Raw genomic sequence first — 13,354 nt, forward strand, 5'->3', positions numbered from 1 at the left:
CAGTTCAAAGTATTCTAGGTCTTTGAGGACGAACGATGAGATAAAAAAAGTACAACCTGCATTTCCCCCCTATCGCACAGACTGTAACAGTGGCGATGGGGGTGCGTACAGACACACCTTGTTTGTCTGCTATTATACAATCGTTTCGTACACTGTGGTATTTAAAAATATTAGCTCATTATTAAGACATAAACTACTTGTAAAGGTGAATTTACGTTTCTTTTTTTTTACGTAAGATGGCGGGAACGTCATGCGATTGATAGACGCAGAGACATGGAGTTTTGACAGGTGTCTTTGTTTGTAATTCAGAAACAATCGCATAACAAAAGATAAATAGATGATAGTACTCATCGTAGGCTCGGTACACAGGGTAGCATTTTGAGAAAAAAAAGAGTCAACAGAAGAAATTACGTTTTGAACTTGAATAACCAGTAAAATAATTGGACAAGTTGGATGTAGGCATGTGTCCATGTGAAGCAAATTCATGCGTGTGGTTCCAGCAGTTCGTCTTTTTATCGAAATTGATGGACAAGATGAAATGGTTGGCCCGCTCAACCGTAATAGTGTCCGTGGTGGCTATTTGCCAAAATCAAATGAAATTACAAGAATTTTAGTAAAACGTTGATCAACGGTTGGGTGAAATAATTTCTTTTTAAGTAAAAGCCTTGAGGGTTAGATAAATAGCTTCACAGCTAAAAAAGCCAGACGTGGAAAACTTTGTTTTTAAGATTAGGTAAATTCCCCGACATTAGTTTTGTGCAAATCACCTCCCAGACCTTTGTTTATAGCTATACTAGACATGTGAGTAGCAATAAAACTTCAAATGCCACATAGTGATTATAGCGAAATTTAAAACTTACCCGCCGTAGCCGTGTCCGTGACCACCATATCCATATCCTCCGCGACGATGATGATGACCCCCATAATGATGGTGACCTTAAATGTTGAATCATAATTAATTTCCATATGATTAAGTACTTCTACGATGGGACAATTTACCTCCTCCGTGCAAAAGCTTTTTAGCGAGAAGGAGGCCCAAAATGGGTGAGCGTTTTTCACGTTCTTCGGCTTCGACAGTCAAAATAGCTAGTACCACCACCAGCAGCAAACCAATAAACACCTAGATTGTAAATCAAATTAAAGAGTTTCTTTGAAAGAAGAAAATTAAAAATGGAAACTAACCAAACTTGGACGACTCATCTTGATCTGTTGGCTGATGTGCAGTTGGAGGAGTTATGGTACATTGTTACCACTGCAGTGGCTCCTTTTTATACGGAAGGGAGGCGGTGCTGTGTGGCGTCTAGGAAGCGCACCGAACAACATCAAGAGCAAAACGGTCATCCAACACACGCACAAAAGCCACTTGCTCGGGGGATAGGTTTTTTCCCTTAAAAAAAAAGGATTACTTGGATTGAAATAAGAAAAGAAATATCAAGGTCATTACTCCCGCTGGTAGCAAAGTTCCCCTTGAATTTCAATGCTAGTCACATCATCTGACTAAAGCAGCTGTGATCCTCTTTTATCCGAATTTTCAATAAGATGTTGATTCCCTGTCGCAAAATATCTGTTCGTCACGCTGGCAACTGATGTATTCATATTGGATTAAAGATAATTAGTCAGCACTATTCAATTTTCGCTTGCGAACAGGTCGGGCACGTGGCCTTCACTGATGGGGATGATCGACTGCGTGTGCTAATCATCGATCTAGAAAGGCCACTATCGGCGATTTGATTCGACAAGTCGTACCCGGAATTAACGCGACGTTTCACGATTTATTAAAGGATTGTGAAACCACAGTGCAAAGAACCCTCCAGCAATTTCCCATCATGCAGTCGACTAGTTTAACCGGATCGAGTCAGCTAGAACAGATGTTGCTTGCTCGGTGGTACGGTTGGGAAAACCGAAAACTGTTCGAGGATGAATGATGTCACACTTAAAATGTCGCTACGCACCAGTTAAATTCCGATGCCCTTGAATTTTAACATTATGTGATGCATGGATGATGTTCTTTTAAATTCATACTCACAACGTCCGCATAGGTGAAAATTCCGTTTTAAAAAGTAAACTTTTTATGTTGTGTGACGCAACCTTTTTTTTATTTGTATTTTTTTTTACTTTTGGATGTTTCCTTTTCTAGGAACGAGATGTAAGCGAAAGACGAAGATTTCGACATGTAAACTTCCTGGCTGCACCTAAGAAACGGGAATTTTAATGGAGTTGTCCACTATCCAAAATGGTATTTTTCAAAGCCTTACATAGACCGTAGGCTGATAACAGCTAACGGTTTTCCGTATAATCGAAAATGTATTATAAAAAAAAACTTGATGGTGTGGGTCACGATTTTATCTACATGCCTTTGAGTATAGTGAGACTTAAATATTTAACTTTTTGAAAGTCTAATTTTAGGGATGTTTAAAGGTATCATGAAGTAAATTTTTTAGATTGGCTTACCCTTTGATTTAAAAAAACGTAATTCATTAACTTCTTTATTCGTTTTTTCAGATTAATTTAAGAATGAAACATTTGATTTAAGCATTCTTGAATGGATACATAATACATCGTTTAACTATGCTTCTCATCAAAGACAGTTCTCAATCGTTCCTGAAATCGCAAAGCCCATAAACTCGCAGAAAGCAAATTCAAATGACAAGTAATTAAACATTTCCATTGTCAGAAATGGAACGAGACGTTGATCTAAAAGATCTTATTCGTAAAGACGATATGATGATCATAAGCCTGGCTAGCTCAGTCGGTAGAGCATGAGACTCTTAATCTCAGGGTCGTGGGTTCGAGCCCCACGTTGGGCGGTGTAATTTTTGTCTTTATGATGTAGGTTTCTCTTTCAAGTTACGAACAATGAAGTTATGGGTATATTTTGATTCTATTATTGCTTTTTAACAACATGCTGATCCACAGATCGGAAAGTGATGCATGATACCAAATTATTTTCAAAAGCCAGGAATAACAAGCGCAATTACACTTTTTAATTTGGGAATCCTTTAAACCTGTGTCAGAGAATCGTTGGAAAACGTAAACGGGAAAAACGCGCGTTGGATCTACATTATAATATTTTCGTTTACGCATTAGAATCATACAGATTTTTTAAATTAAAAAACCTAGATAAAATATAAATTCTTTTAAAATTCCCTTGGCGCATAGGCCTGTTAGCTCAGTTGGTTAGAGCGCCGTGCTAATAACGCGGAGGTCATGAGTTCGATCCTCTTACGGGCCAATTATTTATTTTACCTACCGTGAAACACTGACCCGAAATTACGTCACATTGAAACCGAATTTCTTATTTTTATGAACTTGATAGGAATGCACTTTGCCTGACTAATGAGTTGATGCTCTTTGTCCACAACAGGAAATGTCATTCTTATAGCAATCCAGTATTTTATGTTTTGATTGCATAATTGATCACACGGCTTGTTAGCTCAGTTGGTTAGAGCGCCGTGCTAATAACGCGGAGGTCATGAGTTCGATCCTCTTACGAGCCATCTATTTTCATCACTTGGTGAGGTGTGAGGTTATTAATACTTTTGTCAGTAAAGGAAATTTTGTTGTTCAACTTCCAGTACCAAACTGCTCTTAGATAACCAAATACATTAAAACCGCTGTGAACACGAATTTCAATGTCTTATAGAAAAAACAAAAATTAATAACCGAATTTTAAATAGTATAACAGAAGAATATGAAGAGCCAAAGTTACCAACAGAAGGAGTTTTAAAACTACCTAAGACTGATGATCTTCGTAGCTCTTGATGTTTGTCGATGGGGGATATTTGAAAGCACATAGACATTGACTACTAAAAAACCTTTTTATCGAGACACGGTCAGCAGATGGCGTTAGACATAGCATGGAGTTGTGGATTCCTCTTCGTAAAGCGAAAGAATTTGGGTTAAAAAATCAACAAATATTTGATTTCAACGTTAGAAATTGGAACAGTTCTGACAGCAGGCAATTTGAATATCACATCCAGTTAAATTTTGAAATTAGCTTATTCTGCTTTTCCCAATGGTTTGTTTTTCAAAACTCGATCAGTTAGTTCACGATATCGTACTTTTTAAAAATTCTCAACTTCCCAGGTTTTAAAAAATGTTCTTAAAAGGCATCCGAAGCTACGAAGTTGGTAGTGGAAGGAGTGGAATCAGTTTGTCGTAGACTAGTCGCTTGGCATCGGATGAAAACAGAAACGAAAGATGATTCCAAAGCGGATCTTCGATCATAATAGATGCTTTTAAGTTTCCTAATTTGTTTGCCAGCCAGGCAATATCCTGTAGTGAACATCCATCAGAATTATTTTTTAAACTAATCTACAATTTGTATTTTGAAAATTTATTTAATTGTATATCAGTTACCTTAGGAGCGGACACCTGTGAAAGAGTAAAAAAAAAAAGTATTAGGCGTATTTGATTATGCTTAGTGGAAGTATATCACCTTATCGCGTTGCCCCCAGAAAATAAAGACGTTACATGTTACTTTGCTCAAATCATACGTTGGTGGAGTTGTTTGGCCATAACGCAATAGATTTTCGCGATGGCCAAAGTCATACCGTTGAAAAGTCTGGCCTAAAATTTAATGTACAAAACGATAATAAGTGCCACACAAAATGGCATTTTTACATACCAGTCATGTAGTTTTGTGCGTAATGGACAGCAGTTTTAACTGAAGTTCCAGCCGGATTATGGCCATCAATAATTGGCAAAATATTCTTTAAAATAAATAGTAATTTAAACGTACAACCGGATTTTAAGCAATTTTTTGGCATTCAATTTATCCGATTTCTTAAAGTTTAACTATTAGCACGTACCAAATCGAAAGCGTGATACTCGTCATCCGAAGAGGAGAATATCGTATTCCGACAAAGGGAATAACGCAAGAAAAGATTAGGTCCACAATATTGCTTGCGAAGATTGTTGCAAAATGTATCGACTGGTTCATATGCACGTACACCGATCAAATCGAAGACAAACTGTAAACATTGAAGCAATCAAACATTAATTAATTGAACGAAATCTAACGTTGCTGTACCTTTATTTGCTCGGCGAATGGTGCTTGGTAAACCGCAAGAGGAGCTGTCGATTCTGCCATTGAAACCGCAGGTGCCAATGCAATCATCACATCAATCTTCTCATTCAACTCGGGATGTAGCGACATGCAAATGAAGAACATGGTGCATCCCATTGAGTGACCTAATTAGTACATGATTTTAACAAAAGAACTTAAGCTATTTTGATGTTACATAAATTTACCTATGTAACTAATTTTTTGGCTTCCTGTCTTTGCCAGCACGAAATTAATGACGGCTGGAATGTCGTAATTGCCCATCTCGTCGAACCTTTTTCAACGAGACACCCACGACACCGTATCTTCCATTAATGCACTTTTTTACTCACAGATGTTTCGCCATTTATAAAACCATGCTTACGAGAAATTCCAATATTCTTCTTTTGACGGGTCAAGCTTAACATGACGACGTGAATACGTATTGCCACGAGCATTTCCCATCCAAACGTCGTATCCTGCGTCAGCTAAAACGAACCCTATGAAATGCAATGTGAATCAAAACCCAAAATACACAATAAGACCATTATCATATGATAAATGAATTCATACCAAGCCCATTCTGATTAATAAGCCAAACATTATCGGTAGTCAAAATTCCGTGTTGGAGAAAAACAGGTCGTCTCGAGGCAGTCGACGCCATCTTCTGGCCTTTACCATACGGAATGCGATGAAGCTCGAGAATGTAACCATCACTGGTTGTTACGCTGTGAATTTCAACTGGGTAACCTCTACCAGCTATTATTTCGGCCTACAAAATATTTTCCAAAACATACTACACTAGTAATTTGTTACGTGATGTATAGGCTAATTAGTTACCAGCTGCCACGTACCGTGGTTAGTGAAGCTTCGTTAGGATTAGGTCGAATTCGTTGGTGGACGATCAACTGCTTTCCACAGGCACGAGAAACATGCCGGACCTCGTTGAACACCCGTGTAGTTTCTACAGATCGTGCAGTTTCGTTTACAAAAATGTCGTTGCACTGAAGAGCGTGGTTCAGTGTCATCATCAACAAAAAGTGGCAACGAACATTCATGGTTCTACACGACATTTTGGCAACGTCGGATAACCTAATAAAAATGAAAAGCATTTTTTTCTATCATTTTGTTATTGTTAATAAACAATCAATATGGTTTACCATTTAGTAATCACTATCAAAATGGTTACTTAAGTGCACGTTTAGCAGACTTTGAACAAGATATCGTCGGTGTGCAATTCCTACCCATCGATTAAGTTCACCAAAGTCGACGGAAACCACCATGTGTAGCCCTTAGGTGGACAACACGTGTCTTCATAATGAGGCAGGGTAAGAAGGAAAAAAAAAACAGCCGTCAAGGTTATGAGAACTGAAGGGTTGGGGAAAACAAAATTTATGCAAAGCATTCCTCGAGGAATTTGTTTTGCCATATGAAACTTAGAGCAAAAGGATTAAAAGATTCAAGGCCGATGCTTTTCAGGAGAGTTCAAGGAAGGAAGCAGGGTAAGCACATTCAATGGCGAAAATAAAAGGCAAATGATCAGTGTTATTAAAAATAAACTTTTGAAATAAAATAAAAAATTAGATAATCCACTAAAGTTAATTAAGTGAAAAGAGTAAACTTTAAAATTTCCAGAAAAACAACAGCAGCAGATTTTCCCACAGAATTTGTTGTTAATGGCCGAATGGTAGGCGACTGCGAGACTCGTGTTCAATTGCTGACAAAGCCCGAAAATCTTTCATCCCTATTCATTATAAATCTACTGAAGACATACCGAACACTGGCCTTCACGAAAACTCGCGAAAACTTCCCCCCCTTCACACTTGCCGTTGTGTACAACACTTTGATTTCCAAGGAGGTGACTCTGAGAACTGACTTTGGTGAAGCGTTACAGGGTAGGAAGAGATTGACACACTTTTCAATGACCTACGTGCTGCATTTTTGTTGCGAGAAAGTAAAGAAAATGAAAGTGGCCATCCTAATTGACTCGTACCAAATACAATTCACTCTGCCGTGTACGAAACCTTGAACACGAAAAGAAATTTGGTTATTTCGCAATGTGATTTCAGCTGTATCCTTCTAACCCCAAGTTTTAGCTAGAGACTCGAAATTTGTCTAGAAAATTCTTCTCGCTATGACGGATTTATTTGTACCTAGTTTTAATGGGATGAGGGATTGCCGAAACAGCTAATATCGTATTTCTTTTTGTCACTTATCAATAAATTCCCAAGTCAAAGAAAGCAGTTGATCAGATAGGCAATTAGAAACTAACATTCGTCACGAGGTAAATTTGCTGATGAGGTCCATTAATTTTCATTCCCGCTGAAAAACTACCTAAACTGTTTCCCTTCCCACTTGGTAACACAATAAGAATTAGGCAATTGTTACCTGATAAAAAGACGAATTCGTTCTATTCTGACACTTTGACGAACGTGAAGAAAGATGTCCGATTTCACGAGCATAGCCGCACGAACTAACTGGTAGTAGAAAGCGTATGCTATGTAATGCCATCGTCCATGACCGCCAACTTGTTTAGCATCTACTATTTGCGGACTGTATATTGCACTTGCTAAATTATACATAGAACTATGCTGATTCACCATCTTCCTACAACCGTTACAAACAAGAGAAATAGTTATGTTACATCCATAATGCAAGAGGTTACGTAGCACAAAAAACCCTGATGGATCTGACAACACTTTTCCTCATAGCTAGCCCAGCACAAAAAGAATTGAAGTGAAGTATTACAAACGACTTCATAGTTGATTCGATAGAACCTAGAACGAGAAGCTCATTGTTGATTCAATAATCCAAAAAAGCTTTTAAATTGACAACTAGGACGAGAGGAGTAGTGACAAAGGTGGCAGGTAACACCAATAAATTAGAGAAGAAATGGTGCAAAAACAGTTTATCTTAGATGTCCTTGATATGGTTGTCGATGGGAGGGATTTCTGTTGAACCTAGAAGTTCATTGACGAGAAAAAGATTGAATTTCAATGTCTATAACCGGAACAGTAACATCAGAAGACAAGTATCACATCATGAATAATAACATTCTGTTTGGTTTTCGAAATTAAGTTATTCACCTTTTCCTAATCGTTTGTTTTTAAATGGTTAAAGAATAAAAACTCGCGTATTTGTTTAAATTTCCCAACTTTCTTTCCTATGAAAACTTTGAACAAATTTATAAAACACATCCGAAACTACAAAATAGGTTTTGGCAGGAATGGAATCAGTTTGTCGTAGACTAGCCGTTTGGCATCTGCTGAAAAAAGAAACGAAAAATGATTCCATAGCGGATCTTCAATCATAATGGAATTTCTCAAGTTTCCTAGTTTGGTTTCCAGCCAGGCAATATCCTGCGCAAGTGATGCAGTTAGGAAGAAATGATTTATACTCATCTATCAATTACATTTAGAAAATGTGTTGAATTGTGTTTCAGTTACCGTAGGAGCAGACACCTACAACAGAGCACAAATACATTATCAGAATGATTACATGTATTGGGTTGTGTTAAGAGCAAATGAAGTACCTTGTCGCTTTGCCCCCAGAAAATGAAGACATCCGATGTGACCTTACTTAAATCGTAAGTTGGTGGAGTTGTTTGGCCATAGCGCAATTGATTTTCCTCAACCCCAAAATCAAAACGTTGAAATGTCTGACCTTCAAAGAACAGATTTAACGATTAAAAATTGCCACATAAAATAGTATTATTACATACCGGCCATGTAGTTCTGCGCATAATGAACAGCAGTGTTAACTGATGTTCCGGCAGGATTGTGACCATCAATAATTGGTAAAAGATTCTTTAAAATAAATGTGTAATAAAATTAATTTTAACACTATCGTTTAAGTTTTGGCTGATTTCATTACTTTTTCCACAAACACTTACCAAATCTAAAGAGTGGTATTCATCCCCCGAAGAGGAGAATAAGGTATTCTGACAAAGAGAATAACGCAAGAAAAGATTAGGTTCACAATATCGCTTACGGAGGTTGTTCCAAAATGAATCGACTGGTTGATACGCACGCACACCAATCAAATCAAAAACATACTGTAAAAAAAAGGCAATGAAATCAATCAAAAAGATTAGATAATTTCACCCTAGACAAAGCCTTGTAGCACCTTTATTTGTGGAGCAAATGGTGCTTGGTTAACCATTAGAGGAGCTGTTGACTTTGCCATTGAAACTGCAGGTGCTAATGCAATCATCACATCAATCTTCTCATTTAACTCAGGATGTAACGACATGCAAATAAAGAACATGGTACATCCCATTGAGTGACCTAATTGAAAGATGTTTGGAAAGAAGCATAAACATGTCGTTAATTCGTAAGTTTACCAACGTAGCTCATCTTTTCACTTCCGGTCTTTGTCAGCACGAAATTAATGACGGCTGGAATGTCGTAGTTGCCCATTTCGTCGAACCTTTTTTCAACAAGACACACATGAACTCGCATCATTAACGAGCTCTTTTAATCCCAGATATTGCACCATTTGTTAAACTTCACTTACGAGAAATTCCAATAGTCTTCTTGTGATGGATCGAGACTAACATGTCGGCGTGAGTACGTATTACCTCGAGCATTACCCAACCAAACGTCATATCCTGCGTCGGCTAAAGTGAACGCTGTGAATCGCAATAGAAAAAATACTCAAAAGAACTTTAGCATAATATTATATAAATTGGTACCAAGAGCATCTGGAAGAAGTAGCCAGACATTATCACTATTCATAAGTCCGTGTTGAAGAAAAACGGGTTGTCCTGAGACCTTGGGCGCCATCTTCTTGTGTCTACCGTATGGAATGCGATGCAATTCGAGAATGTAGCCATCACTGGATGTCACACTGTGAATTTCAAACGGGTAACCTCGACCATTTATTAATTCGACCTAATAAATTACACAAAATTTTTACCAGTAAATGTCATTTAAAAATTGTATCTAACGATCGAGAAAGGTAAACAATTGATGCAACGTACCGTGTTCAGTGAAGCTTCCTTAGGATTCGGCCTCGTGCGTCCCTGGACGTTGAGCTGCTTTTCTCTCGTAGGAATGAAATTTTCAGTCCTGCCCCACTTGTGTACATTTTCTTCGGGCCGGGCACTTTCGTTTACAAATATGTCACTGCATTGGTAATTGCAGATCAGCGTCATCATCAGCAAGAAGCAGCCACAAGTATTCGTAATTTTGTACATCATTTAAGCCAAATAGAATAACCTAGAAGAATTGAAAATGCGTTACTTTCCATCCTATAGCTTATTTTCTGGTACGCATCACAGAAATTGGTTTCCCACTTAAAACCCATGATCTAAGTGCTGCGCATTCCATTGGACAAGTGGACCACCAAAACAACTGAAATTCTTCACGTGTAGCCTTTTGTCTGGCAATGCTCCACAAAGAGGTAGGGTAAGAAACAAATAAACTGTCAAGGTCGTAGGAAACCATGGAGCGAAAACAAAATTATGCATCGTGTTCCTAGGGGAATCAATTGTGAAATGTCAATGGGATATAAAGAGATAATTATTCATGGGCAACGATTTTCTGAAAAGTTTAAGGAAGGGGGTAGGGTATGCAAATTCAAAACTAAAATTAAATCCAATGATCAACATCACCATAAAATTACTGATAAAAATTATGCAAAAGACTAATTAGTAAACGAGGTGGCAGCATAGTTAAAAAAATTTCAAGATTAATAATATCAAAGAATTCTATCACAAAATATCTCAAGAGTGGCCTATAACGCGGGTGTGCTCGGGTTCGATTCCGATTACAGCCTACACTTTTTTCCCCAAAATGTTCTTACATCAATAAAATTTTATCTTACTTAAGGCCTAGAAGTTAATTTACATTTAGAATCAGTGTTTGCATTCATCGGGATTTTCATTTACCTCGATTTAAAAAAAAGAAATCCTTTTTTACTGTAAACTGATCTTCACGAAAAATCTTTTTCTAACTTTTTTTTTTTCAATCTAACACGTGCCGTGGTGTAAAAACACTTGGATTTCCGAAGAGATGGCTTTGTCAACTGACATTCGTAAAATTAGAACGTAGAAATGCTGGAAGAGATTGACACACTTTTTTTTTTAAACCAATGAATCGCTTTTTATTGATAGAAAGTGAAGGTTGCCATGGTTTTGACTTGTTTCTTATAGGTTTGCACCTTACTTTTCCCCTTATGCAACCTTGAAGACATACAGAATTTCAGTTATTTCACACTACGTTTAAGTATTGTGCGACTATGGCCTTGTGGAACACAAAAATCCCATGGATTCTTTTTCGCACCATGCGTTAAATGACCAAGTCAAATAAGGCATTTTACCAGGTAAGCAGTTTTATTCTTACTAACATCAATCACGATGTAATTTTACCTTGCAAATCATGAGCATATTTTTTTCCGGCGATTCACCCGATCTATTTTACCCCACTAACTTAAATATAATTAGGCAAATATTACCTGTTGAAAAGTGAGCTCGTTCTATACTGGATGTGTCACTTTTGCAAGGCTGAAGAAAATGATCCGAATCACGAACGTAGCAGCAGAAACTAACTTGGAGTGGAAGGCGGGTTGCCATGTATGAGTAACACCATCTACGCATACGAAAACACAAGAACTTTGTTTTATTATTTTCAGTTACTATTCTATTGTAGTTACTATTTGCAGAGTGTATCCCATTCTGTGGAATGTAAATATAAAACCGGAGGTGTTCTAATTGTGTGAATTCTTTGAATTTATTGTTACGCTAGTTGTTTATGTTATTATTGACATCCACGGCCTGTTAGCTCAGTTGGTTAGAGCGCCGTGCTAATAACGCGGAGGTCATGAGTTCGATCCTCTTACGGGCCATTACTTTTAACTAGATGTTTTTCCAATACTTGAGAAATGTGACGCATTGTACTAAATTTAAGACGGATGCCTAATTACTTCATTTTAACTGTTTGTTTGTCGTAAGTTGTATTCTTCAAATGTTGGATGCTTATAAATATGTCAGGATGGCCGAGCGGTCTAAGGCGCTGCGTTCAGGTCGCAGTCCAGTTCTCTGGGCGTGGGTTCGAATCCCACTTCTGACAAATCCTTTTTCATCGCTTAATTTCCTTTCCAATTGAATTGCTTTTCCCGTGGACAGATACTCTCTGCGAAAACTGTGCCCGAGACCCGAATCAGTTAGATAGTCATAATGTATCGACCAATTGGTTTGTTAACTTAAGAGAATCTCAATTTCCCCCTCCCATTTAGTGCGTACTGTATTTAGAGTTAGAAGACAATATCTCTCGCATATTCAATATCAATAACCGAAGTGTCAAACTAAGCATCATTTCATTCCACATTCGGAAAACACGGGATCTTTTTAACACATCACAGGAAGGGGATCAGTAGTATATCGTCTGCCATAGTCGTAACATTTGGTGACGCAGATTACAATCATTAGATTGAACCATATCAACTCATCACTTCCCCGTTTAACCTGGAAGAATCGTATTAATCATGGTAGGCAAAGTGGAATATATTCCTTCTGGACTACCTTACCATGACTTGTAACACTGCATCCCTTTAACTATATTTCACTGACCTGATTTCACATTAAACACTGTGAAAGCATACATTAAATGTACAACATGCAAAGCAGATTAGTGTTCTTAATCAATTTACCTTCATTTTATCCTCAGTTCTTCATATTTACGACATTTCTTGATTTTCCAGAATCTTCCATGTGCAAAGCGAGCGTCTTCCTTCTTTTGTTTTGAAAGAATCGCCAGATCGCTCGTGATTGGCCCATTGTTTAGAGGAGCCTTGGCCAACTTTTAAGGGTTCACGTCGAACTCAATTTTTCGCAACTATCTTTTTCCCCGTGCCATGATGAAAGCTACACTGACCAATATGGCCGGCATCAAGATGTTTGACGGTCACGTAGTGTTTGAATTGCAACACGGGGCAGCTAAAAATAAAATGAATACTTTAGGTAAACAACGTATTCCAGTTTCATTTGTCTTTCGTCACACATTTACACGGAACCTGTAAATTTAAGTATCTCTAAAAATGCGTCGTTTTAAGTCGACGAAGGTACGCAGCAATCTTTCCCACTCCCGCCCCAATTCACCCACTCACCCACTTTTCTTGACTCATCTGTTTCAGGAACGTTTCTCTGAAGAGAGAGGGAGGGGATGACAAAATTCCAACTACGCAGTTTCTTTCAAACGAAATGCGCATTTAGTCCAGAGTATCCACAGTGGCACACGAATCGCTTTTCAGTTGGCGATTCGACTTTCTTCCAAGTCGTTGCTGGTAGTCCAAAATGGCGAATAAAACCAG

The 13,354-nt window shown here is 37.9% G+C and overlaps 2 protein-coding genes, 1 long non-coding RNA gene and 4 other non-coding genes across 19 annotated transcripts; 5 read left to right on the forward strand and 2 right to left on the reverse strand.

The window, feature by feature from the left end:
• Positions 1 to 279: 279 nt before the first annotated feature.
• LOC116923822 (lipase member K) lies at positions 280 to 7,647 on the reverse strand. Of its 5 annotated transcripts, none has more exons than XM_032930368.2 (15): positions 7,433 to 7,647; positions 5,899 to 6,136; positions 5,618 to 5,816; positions 5,430 to 5,544; positions 5,254 to 5,339; positions 5,033 to 5,193; positions 4,812 to 4,973; positions 4,628 to 4,712; positions 4,439 to 4,569; positions 4,360 to 4,374; positions 1,445 to 4,275; positions 1,183 to 1,387; positions 1,000 to 1,120; positions 861 to 936; positions 280 to 576 (listed from the first exon to the last, which is right to left on the reverse strand). In XM_032930368.2, exons 1-11 carry the CDS (start codon positions 7,645 to 7,647, stop codon positions 4,120 to 4,122), a joined length of 1,563 nt encoding a protein of 520 aa, XP_032786259.2. In that variant the 3' UTR covers positions 280 to 576; positions 861 to 936; positions 1,000 to 1,120; positions 1,183 to 1,387; positions 1,445 to 4,119. The 5 variants fall into 5 exon arrangements, with proteins under 5 accessions (XP_032786259.2, XP_032786263.2, XP_032786261.2 ...); XM_032930372.2 differs by lacking the exon at positions 7,433 to 7,647 and adding an exon at positions 6,819 to 6,950; XM_032930370.2 differs by lacking the exon at positions 7,433 to 7,647 and adding an exon at positions 6,289 to 6,768.
• On the forward strand, positions 3,159 to 3,232 carry Trnai-aau. The gene has a single exon. It is a non-coding gene; the product is annotated as a tRNA-Ile (tRNA).
• On the forward strand, positions 3,424 to 3,497 carry Trnai-aau. Its single transcript has one exon. It is a non-coding gene; the product is annotated as a tRNA-Ile (tRNA).
• On the reverse strand, positions 7,585 to 12,833 carry LOC116923829 (lipase member K). Of its 9 annotated transcripts, none has more exons than XR_006646473.1 (12): positions 10,288 to 10,423; positions 10,026 to 10,219; positions 9,738 to 9,936; positions 9,560 to 9,674; positions 9,387 to 9,472; positions 9,170 to 9,330; positions 8,937 to 9,098; positions 8,766 to 8,850; positions 8,577 to 8,707; positions 8,491 to 8,505; positions 8,131 to 8,403; positions 7,585 to 8,004 (listed from the first exon to the last, which is right to left on the reverse strand). XR_006646473.1 is itself a non-coding variant. In XM_032930391.2 (12 exons), the coding sequence occupies exons 3-12, from the start codon at positions 10,242 to 10,244 to the stop codon at positions 8,248 to 8,250; spliced, it is 1,329 nt and encodes a 442-aa protein (XP_032786282.2). In that variant the 5' UTR covers positions 10,245 to 10,263; positions 11,501 to 11,634; positions 12,695 to 12,833; the 3' UTR covers positions 7,585 to 8,247. The 9 variants fall into 9 exon arrangements, 8 of the variants coding, with proteins under 8 accessions (XP_032786282.2, XP_045029306.1, XP_045029305.1 ...); XM_032930391.2 differs by lacking the exon at positions 10,288 to 10,423 and adding exons at positions 11,501 to 11,634; positions 12,695 to 12,833 and having other exon boundaries at positions 7,585 to 8,403; positions 10,026 to 10,263; XM_045173371.1 differs by lacking the exon at positions 10,288 to 10,423 and adding exons at positions 11,501 to 11,634; positions 12,615 to 12,633 and having other exon boundaries at positions 7,585 to 8,403; positions 10,026 to 10,263.
• Trnai-aau lies at positions 11,817 to 11,890 on the forward strand. The gene has a single exon. It is a non-coding gene; the product is annotated as a tRNA-Ile (tRNA).
• Positions 12,031 to 12,114, forward strand: Trnal-cag. Its single transcript has one exon. It is a non-coding gene; the product is annotated as a tRNA-Leu (tRNA).
• Positions 12,405 to 13,319, forward strand: LOC123472181. The gene is made up of 3 exons (XR_006646474.1): positions 12,405 to 12,532; positions 12,746 to 13,105; positions 13,178 to 13,319. It is a non-coding gene; the product is annotated as an uncharacterized LOC123472181 (long non-coding RNA).
• The last annotated feature ends 35 nt before the right edge of the window (positions 13,320 to 13,354 follow it).

This window comes from Daphnia magna, linkage group LG5, assembly GCF_020631705.1.
Source record: "Daphnia magna isolate NIES linkage group LG5, ASM2063170v1.1, whole genome shotgun sequence".
NCBI lineage: Eukaryota > Metazoa > Arthropoda > Branchiopoda > Diplostraca > Daphniidae > Daphnia > Daphnia magna.